This window comes from Peromyscus leucopus, chromosome 1 (assembly GCF_004664715.2).
Source record: "Peromyscus leucopus breed LL Stock chromosome 1, UCI_PerLeu_2.1, whole genome shotgun sequence".
NCBI lineage: Eukaryota > Metazoa > Chordata > Mammalia > Rodentia > Cricetidae > Peromyscus > Peromyscus leucopus.
Genome location: NC_051063.1, coordinates 181461017 through 181471730, shown reverse-complemented (window position 1 = coordinate 181471730; position 10714 = coordinate 181461017). Strand labels below are relative to the sequence as shown.

The window sequence follows — 10714 nt, the reverse complement described above, 5'->3', positions numbered from 1 at the left end:
TCTTTTAAGTAATATATCTTGGATTTACCTCTGATCATATGCCAGAACATTCCAACTTTGTTTTTTCTTGTTTTTTTTGACAGTTTCTTTATGTCACCTAGGCTGAACTCAAATACATAGTCTTCCCACTTCTTCCTCCCAAGAACAGGGACAACAAAGTCTGGCTACCCACTTGTCTTCTCCCATCTGTCATTCATATTAATTTAAACTAACAACCTGATGCTTACATTTGTAAGCATTTCTAGTACTTATTTTGTATGCAGTTTCTACAGTACAACTCTAAAGATTTTCATTTGAAAGTTTATCTACAGCTGAATTTTAAAAATGTATTTCTAAATATTTTCCAGGGTTGTGAATTATACTTTAGATTTAAGAAACACGGGGTCTACATTCCCTCCAATACCAAACACTTGCATGTTTCATGACCATCACTGAGCTGTTCTGACCTTTTTTATCCTATTCCCTTGTTCTTATTTCCTGACAGCCAGCAACACTTGATTCTGCAATTTAGGATGAAAGACTAGGTGCAGACCAACTTTTGGACTGAAGGTGACAATATTGATTAAAAAATCCATCCTCACAGATGCTCACAGGAGGACAAAACTCTGCATACTCCTACACCTTTATTATCTTGGCTACTGTGATGTTCTCCATTTAAACAGTGAGTGGTGATAGTTTCAGCACTCATATCATACATCTTTCATTGCCTGTGTCCCAGAATGGGTTACAAACTGCATTGGGAAGAAACTTTGTAGACAATCAGTGTCTGCTGCAAAGGTTGATATTGACAGTGTGTTACAGGACAAAACTGGATAGAAGACATGGATAGAGGGATGCAGACAGCACAGCTTTTAGAGTTCTCTGACTACACAAGCACAGTGTGTTGTCTGGTAAGAACTAGTGCAGCAGAGCCTGAAGAAGTAAGCATAGTGTCTGATGAGCAGAAAGGGGCAGAATGCTGGAAAGCATGCAGACATGGCCACACCAGTGTTAAACATCCACTTAGTGGTTCCTTCAAGGACAGACAGATAAGATGAAAAAACAATTGATGTTGCATAGAAGAGGACAAAGCTGCTCACTAGGGTGAGGATGCTTTGGGTGGCTCTGGTCTCAGGGGATGACTTAGGAGACTGGGATCTGTGGATGTGTTGCGTCCTCTGCTTATGTTTCAGCAGGATAAACACCATGTAGGCACTGGCCAACATCATGAGTCCCAAAAAGAAGACATCATTGGATGCCAATATGATTACAATAAATGTGCTGATCAGTCTCCCAGAATTTTTAATAACACAATATCCAAAATCTTTGATACCAGTAACATTTCTTCCATACCATATGTCATTTGTATATACTGGAATGAAGACATATAACAACAGCTGGAGGGCCCAGCACAGACCCAGGGAAGGACCAATGATCCTGGGGGTTCTGACCTTGAGCTGTGCCCACTTGGGATTACTGGGGTTGATGGTGATAGCCTGAAAGACACTCAACAGGGATGTGGAGCCAAGGGATACTCCTCTGGCAACTCTATGAAAATATAAGACAAATTTACATGAAGCATTATCTAGATAGTAAGTCTGAGTAAAAGCAGCAATGGTCTGTGGGATTCCTCTGGAGAGAACTATGAAGTTGGCCCAGGTCAGGTGTTTGACAATCAGGTCTGTGGGCTTCGCCCTGATTCCAAAGAAGTCAGCAATGATAAAGCAACAAAGCAAGGCTGAGTTCCCCAACATTCCCAGTGCAGTCTGGGACAGGAAAAAGATCTTCAAAGCCAAGTCTCTGGAGGCCATTCTGTCATGGTCCTGGTTCAATGCAACGGATGCCCAGAGGACACTTGTTAAACAAGTCAGATTTCAATTTTTTTTGGCATGCCACGCCATGTGCTACATAGACACTACTACATTACATACACAACTAATGTTAAAATGTGTCTTTCTAGTAAGTAGTTAACTAGGTCTCAGTGAATTGCTATTGTTTGAATTGTAGACAGTTAACTGTGACACTGTGGTAAAAGTTAAACTTTATAATGTCATTAATAGGTGTTAGCATCTTCCAAATGCTTTACAATTAATTGCTGGTTTATAATCCACAGTGCACTTGTGAGATAGTTAATGATAAAACCACATTTAGATGAGTGTCCTGGTTACAGACACACTACAGTTTAACATGGTCCTAGCAACTAGTAAAAGGCAGGGACTTATCAGAAAGGAGACTGTCTTACTCCAGAGAAGATAGTAACCCCTAACTAAGATGCTATTGACAATTGATAGCTACTAGGAAAGGTGGAGTCAACTTCTTTTAAAAATGTGTCCCCTAATAGGTTGACAATGACATAGTAGATGATCACACATGCAAGAGCATATGGGCACCACAAACTATGTTTTATGTGTTAAGAATTTTAAAAGGCACAAACATGGATGGGTGGAATAACATTGTGAAACTGTGAGGAGTGACTGAGGTATGAAAATGATAAAAATACATGTAAATTTCTTGAAGATAAAAAGTTAGAATAAATAATAGAGAATGATAAAAAACAATACAAATTGAGAATAAAAAACAAAGACTAATAAAAAATAAAAGCAAATAGTGACCATTAGCTATTAGGAAAGATAACATTTGAATTCTCCTTTTTTAAATACATACATGCAATTGCATTTAAATATGTCTGCATGTACATACATGTGCCTATGTTTGCTTTTAAGTGATCTCAACATTAGGTTTCAAACTTTTAATTTGGCATGTGTTACTTAAAATATAACTCTACCACACTTAAACATGTCTAAATAGCAAAAAAACTATCAAGATATTTAAAACAAGATGCAGTGAAGGAATTTATTCAATGGGAGGATCACTAGAGAGATTCATCATCTTTTTCTAATGAAATTTAAGCACAATAGACACTGTATGGAGCTATTTAACAATAGAAGCATCCTTTCTAAATTGTGGGGCATGAAATTTAACTGATATAGCTATAAGTGTTATAGAAATTAGCAGATACTAGTATACTAGATATGTCAGCCAATGATGCAATGGGTTTTTAACACATATCACAATAATAATTGACATATTATTTTTTACTCAAAAGCAATATCTGGGCTGGGAATAGTGACATATGCCTTTAATTCCAGTTCTAAATAGGAAGAGATGAGAGGACCTCTATGAGTTTGAGGCTAACCTGTTCTACAGAACAAGTTATAGGACAGCAAGAACTACATAAATTTTCCCTGTAGTGATGGATGCTAACACCCATGACCTTGGGCTATATGGCCTGAAAGAAGTGATGCTTCTTGCCATTGTATATGACCTCTTAAAAGAAAAAAAGTGGGGTCACAAGGTCCCTTCTCCCTGCTTCATGCTCCCTGGTGTGATTGAACTGCCACATGGATTCTCTCCCATTCAGATCAGAGGATGACTTCAGCTGTCTACTCACTTCTGTATTTGTGAGTGGATTTCCTCAATTTATAAACTAATAAATTTCCCTAATACCCAATAAGCAGATTCCCATGGATTTCTCACATTATCTGGTGCTATAAGTGGGGAACAAACCCACAACCCTGATATTAAGATTCTCAAGCTCTAGATAACCTAAGAAACCCATGAGAGTCTTCTTAAGGAGTATTAGAGAAATTTACTAGGATATAAATTGAGGAAATCCACTCACACAGAACCGAGTAGACAGATGAAGTCTTCCTCTGATCTGACAGGTAGCATATCCACCTGGGAGTTCAATAACACCAGGAAGCAGGAAGCAGGGAGAAGGGACCTCATGATCTCTCCCTCTGTCCTTTTAAGAGGTCATATATAACACAAGAAGCACTGTCTCCTTCAGGTCATATAGCCCAAGGTCATGGGCAGAGCAAATACCACTACATTTCCCTTTTTTGTCTAAATAAGAAGGTTCTGAACCTAATGCAAACTATATACAATAAGAATGATTATCAAATATTCTCCAGGAAAAACAAAAGGTAATAACATAAACAAAAATGGAACTACAGCAAACAAGAACAACATCAAACAAAAAAACACATGCTCAATGTCCAGAAATGTTGTGATCATAGGTAAATGATAAATTGCTGAGATTACTCCCATAGTTATCTTATCCTGAAGATTCTAACTTTAGTATCTAAAATGTTCTTAGCTAAGATATAAGAGGACTATAACTGTAACTATCTACTCTTCACCTTCATCAAAAACCTGGTAAGGAAAATAATATTACTTGACTAAACAGGAAGTACAAGCAAGCAATTTCCAAAAAATGTTGAAAATAGAGACAGCTAGCAGGTTGGACAGTCACCTAAAGATTCTCAGCAATACTGGGGTATCCATTTTGGCTATAGGCCTAAAATACCTGACAGACCATTTTCCGAAGCAGGAATTTTGAAAAACCATCTTACCCTGTCTTGTCAAGGTTCAGTAGTTGTTTTTCCTTGTATCCTGCTCATCTGGAATAAACAGCGTGCATACTGTCAGTAGTCAAAGCAAAGGCAGTTCTTTGCCCAGCAAGACTTTGTCTCACAAACCAAACAAACAGCAAGCTCAGGGGGACATGGACATCCATGTCTGGGGGAAGTGGACATATCAGAGGCCTCAGGCATGAGTGACATGAGGTTGCAACCATTCAGTTAGTCAAATGACCATGGACTTGAAATTTGAATATTGAAACATTAATATACCACTTGTTTCTCTTTTCACAAGTCATAACATGAAGCCCTCTAAGAAGAATATTAAGGTTTCATGATGCCACTCTGCACAGGCATTTCCAATAAAGAAAAAAATCTGTATGCATATAAAGCCCCAGTGGAGAGCAGAATCTGAGGTATAAATATGCAGATGATATCAAACAGCTCTCAAATTGCTCTTGTAACTCATCAAATTCTCAGAGAGTTTTATCAACCCAATGCACAAAGTTGGGGATTATTAAATTAAAAGTAGGATAGATGAATCTGAGAAAGAGTAATAAATTATTTTAGTTACCAGAATCCCATCTTTGTAGGAGCAGACACATAGTTATTGTCTTGGAAAAGTACACCAAAGTAGGAAACCAGGAAAGTCTATCACCTGCAGCCTCCATCATATCATGTTTGGCTCAGATCTGCCTGATTCTTCCCGCTATGAACATTCAACCTGTGCAGGAGCCCTTCCCTGAAAGAGGAAGATAATTTACAAAGTCTGAATTGACCCATCCTCCAGAGACTACCCTGTCCTTTGAAGACTGGGTACCTGAAGAAAAGTAACTCACCTCTGCAGAAAGGATGCATCTGTGATGCTGGATGCTTGATGGAATGTCAGTGGCCAATGGGACCTACAACCCTCATATAGCTATGAAGTTTACAGCATACCCCAAGATAAAGCCTGAATGTTTTCAGCACTCATACCCTAAGAGGATGACAGGATGATGTCACAAGAAGGAACAGTGACAGTTATGCCAAGGGATTTTACATCACCTCTTAAAAAACACTTGTTAGCACCAATAAGCAACAGAAACATTTAACTGAGTAGTGATCATCACATAAGGTCAGGCTAGAAGTGTAAAGTCACTCTTCTTCCCTGGGGTGTCAGATGCTAAGAGTCCCAGTAGCAGAACCAGGCAGTGATAATAATCTTGGGAGCAGGGACCAAGAACAAAGTGTGAAGTTACAAGTGCACTGTACTGTGGGGATGCATCATTATAAAAACATCTCTTACATTTGAAGAGACTGGAAGTTTCGCTGGACCTCACAGGCAGAGTTAATGTACTTTGAGGTCATTTAAGATTTAATACTGCTATGCAGCTGTAGGCTTAGACTGTATGACTAACCTGCATTTAAGAGAACAATGTAATAACCAACCTTACTTGTTTTGGATTTCCCAAGTAATCTGTTTTTACAACCCAAGCTAATGTATAACATTACTCCTAAAATATGTAATCTTCCATGTGTTGACACAAGAGTAATGCTGGTGCATATGTATGTTATAGCAATAAGTGATTAAAACAGCTAGTTTGAAATCAACCTAATGAAACAAATATACACAATAAATGTTGGAAGTGACACAGATGTAGATTGATGCATCTATGTCCAGTGATGTTACAACAATGTTTCTTATCTGAGTCAGTTGGAAGCAGTTGGTATCAATGTCTTTATCCTTTGTAAAAATTATTTTAAATATTTCTGTAAATTATCCCTCATTCCTTACTCCATGTGAAGCTTCCACGGTGTTCAATAAATACAGAGCAAAATCTTTTGTGAAGCACACAGGGCAGATAGATACACAAGTCATCATCCAGTTAGGAACTGATTCAGACAGACAGAGAATGATGGAAGACAATAGGAAAGAGAAGTAAAGTATTTAAATCTGAGCTTGTTCTTGGTTAAATCCTCAGGGAAAGATCATCTTAATTTCCTTTACTTAATGTGACCCTGACACATATTGAGTACTTTGAGGCTACTAATAATGCATTAAAACCAATTCACTCTGCTTCTTTATGGTCTATCTGCATGAAATTCAAATTTCTCTTCATGACCCCACCTCATGTAGACCACATAGTATTCCCCTCCTAACATTCTTGCCTCAAACCATTGTTTAAACCTAGCCTCCAAGTCCAGGACAAGATGGATTTAGCACAGAATTCTACTGGGTTTTCAAAGAAGAGTTAATCCCAGTAATCCTCAAATTATTCCACAGAAGAGAAACAGAGGGGACATTGCCAATTCTTTTTATAAGGCCACAATTACTTTGTTAACAGGAACACAGAGAAACCCAACAGGGCAGAGTATTATAGGCCAACTTCCTTTGTGAGCATAGATTTTAAAATTCTCAATTCAATATTTGCAAACCGAATCTCATAACACACCAAACAGTCATCCATCCTGTACAATCAGGCTTCATTCTGAGGGTACAGGAACAGTTTAACATACATAAATCAATAAATATAATCTGCCATAGAAATGAACTAGAGTTAAAAAAACAACATGATCATCTCTTTAGATGCAGACACGGCCTTTGACAAAGATCCAACATTCTTTCATGACACAAGTCTTAAAGATATTATGCATAATACAGATACATATCAATATAATAAAGTTTAAACTTAGGAATATCTCCTCTATTTCCCCTTCCCAGGGTGATGCATGAATCCCTTTCAGGGTCTTGTTTGTTTTCTAGCTTTTCTGGATCAGTGGGTTGTAGTCTTATTATCCTTTTATATATAGTATCCACTTATGGCTCTATACATATCATGTTTGCCTTTCTGAGTCTGAATTACTTCACACAGGATGATATTTTCTAGTTCTGTCCATTTAACTACAAATTGCATGGTGTCATTGTTTTTTTCCAGCTGAGTAATACTCCATTGTGTATATTGCAACATTTTCTTTACCCATTCTTCAGCTGAGGGGCATCTAGGTTGTTTCCAGGTTCTGGCTACTACAAATAATGTTGCTAGTTGAGCAAATGTCCTTGTGGTATGAATGAGCATCCCTTGTGCATATGCCCAAGAGTGGTATCATTGGGTCTTCAGGTAGATTGATTCCCAATTTTCTGAAAAATCAAAATACTGATTTCCAAATTGACAGTACAAGTTTGCACTCCCAATAACATTGAAGGAGTGTTCCCCTTGCTCCAAATCCTCTCCAACATAAGCTGTCATCAGTGTTTTTGGTCTTAGCCACTCTGACAGGTGAAAGATGGTATCTAAGAATCATTTTGACTTGCATTTCCCTGATGACTAAGGATGTTGAGCAATTCCTTAAATGTCTTTTGGATATTTGAGATTCTTTTGTTGAGAATTCTCTGTTTAGACCTGTATCCAATTTCTTAATTGCATTGTTTAGTATTTTGATGTCTAGTTTATTGAGTTTTTTATATATATTTTGGATATCAGTCCTCTGTCAGATGTGGGGTTGGTGAAGAAATTTTCCCATTGTGTAGGCTGTCATATTGTTTTATTTACCTAGTCCTTTGATGTAGAGAAAATTCTCAGTTTCAGGAGGTCCCATTTATTAATTGTTGCCTTCAGTGTTTGTGCTACTGGTATTGTATTTAGCAAGTGGTCTCCCGAGCCAATGTGTTCTACTTCCTAATATCTCTTCTATGAGGTTCATTGTAACTCTATATATGTTGAGAACTTTGATCCACTTGGATTTGAGATTTGTGCATGGTGATAGATATGGATCTATTTGGAATTTTCTACATGTTCACAATTGTTGAAGATTATCTTTTCTCTTGTATAGTTTTGGATTTTTTGTCAAAAATCAAATGTTCATAGGTTTATGGATTAATGTCAGGGTCTTTAAACAGATTTTATTGGTCCACATGTCTGTTTTCATTTAAATACCAAGCTGTTTTTATTGCTATAGCACTATAGTAGAGCTTGAAGTCAGGGATGCTGATGCCTCAAGAAGTTGCTTGCTGTGGGTATCACTCACTTTGTATGCTGTAAATGTGTTGCTCTGATTTGGTTGAAAAATAATATGCTGATTGGCCAGTAGGCAGGCAGGAAGTATAGTATAGGTGGGACAAGCAGAAAAGAGAATTCTGGGAACAGGAAGGCTGAGTCAGGAGATGTTGCCAGCTACCACCACCATGAGAAGTAAGATGTTAAAGTGCCAGCAAACCAAGAGCCACATGGCAAGGTATAGATTTATAGAAATGAGTTAATTTAAGATATAAGAACTAGATAGCGAGAAGCCTGTCACAGCCATATAGTTTATAAGTAATATAAGTCTCTGTGTGTTTACTTGGGTCTGAGTGACTGCAGGCCCAGCAGGACTGGAGAAATATCCAGGTACAGTTGCTTTGTTGTGAAGGATTGTTTTAGCTATCCTGGGTTTTTTGCTTTTGCATATGAAGTTGAGAATTTTTACTTTGAGGTCTCTGAAGAATTGAGTTGGGATTTTCGTGGGGGATTGCATTGAATCTGCAGATTGCTTTTGGTAAGTTTGCCATTTTTATAATGTTGGTTCAACCTACCCATGACAATGGGAGATTATTCCATTTTCTGATATCTTTTTAAATTTCTTTCCTCAAGGACTTAAAGTTTTTGTCATACAGATCTTTTATTTGTTTGGTTAGTATTACCTCTAGGTATTTTATATTATTTGTGCCTATTGTAAAGGGTGATGATTCTCTTATTTCTTTCTTGGCCCATTTATCATTTGTGTATAGGAGAGCTAGTGAGTTTTTTTGAGTTAATCTTGTATCCCACCACATTGCTGAATGCTTTTTTTTATCAGGTGTAGGAGTTCACTGGTACAATTTTTGGGGTAATTTGTATACTATCATATCATCTGCAAATGGCGAAAGTTTGAATTCTTCCTCTCCAATTTGTATCCCCTTGATCTCCTTTTGTTGTCTTATTGCTCTAGCTAGAACTTCAAGTACTGTATTAAATAGATACAGGGAGAGTGGACAGCCTTGTCTTATTCCTGATTTTAGTGGAATTGCCTTGTGTTTCTCTCCATTTCATTTAATGTTGGCTGCTGGATTGCTGTAAATTTTGTTTAGGAATGTTCTTTGTACTCGTGATCTCTCTAAGACCTTCATCATGAAGGGGTGTTGAATTTTGTCAAATGCTTTTTCAGCATCTAATGAGATGATACTGTGTTTTTGCCAGTTTCTTTACAATTTGGTTTATATTGACAGGTTTTCATATGATGAACAATCCCTTTATGTCTGGGATAAATTCTATTTAATTATGGTGGATGGTTTTCTGATATCTTCTTGGATTAGGTTTGCCAGTATTTTTTTTGAGTATTTTTGCATCAATATTCATGAGGAAGATTAGTCTGTAATTATCTTTCTTTTGCATCTTTGTGTGGTTTGGGTTTCAGGGTAACCACAGCATCATAGAAACAGTTTGGTAATGTTCCTTCTGTTTCTATTATGTAGGACAATTTGAGGAGTATTGGTATTAGCTCTCCTTTAAAATTCTTATAGAATTCTGCACTGAAGCCATCTGGTCCTAGGCTTTTTGTTTGGGAGACTTTTATTGACTGCTTCTATTTCCATATGGGGTTACAGGTCTTCTTAAATTGTTTATCTGGTCGTGATTTAATTTGGTTATGTGGTACCTATTCAGAAAATTATCTATTTCTTTTAGACTTTCCAATTTTGTGGGAGTACAGGTTTTTGAAGCATGACCTTATGGTTCTCTGATTCTTCTCATTGTCTGCTATGTCTCCCTTTTCATTTCTGATTTTGTTAATTTGGATATTCTCTCTTTCTCTCTCTCTGCCTTTTGGTTATTATGGATAAAAGCTTGTCTATCTTGTTGATTTACTCAAAGAAGCATGTCTTTGTTTCATTGATTATATTGTTCTCTTTGTTTCTATTTTATTGATTTCAGCCCTCAATTTGATTACTTCCTGTCATCTGCTCCTCCTGGTGAGTTTGTTCTATTTTCTTCTAGAGCTTACTGGTGTGCTGCTAAGTCACTAGTGCGAGATTTCTCCTACTTCTTTATATGGCCATTTAGTGCTATGAATTTTCCTCTGAGCACTACTTGCATAGTTTCCCATAAGTTAGAGTATGTTGTACATTCATTTTTATTGAATTCTGGGAATTATTTAATTTCTTTCTTATTTCTTCCTTAATCCAGTAGTGATTCAGTTGAGCATTATTCAGTTTGCATCAGTTTGTAGACATTCTGTAAGTTGTGTTGTTGTTGAATTATAACTTTAAGCCTTGGTGGTCCAATAAAATACAGAAGGTTATTCCATTTTTTTTATCTGTTGAG

General features: G+C 37.1%; 1 protein-coding gene across 1 annotated transcript; it reads right to left on the bottom strand.

Annotated features, from left to right (window-relative positions):
• Window positions 1-851: 851 nt before the first annotated feature.
• Window positions 852-1790, bottom strand: LOC114710892 (vomeronasal type-1 receptor 4-like). The gene has a single exon (XM_028895185.1). It carries the CDS (start codon window positions 1788-1790, stop codon window positions 852-854), a length of 939 nt encoding a protein of 312 aa, XP_028751018.1.
• Window positions 1791-10714: the final 8924 nt, after the last annotated feature.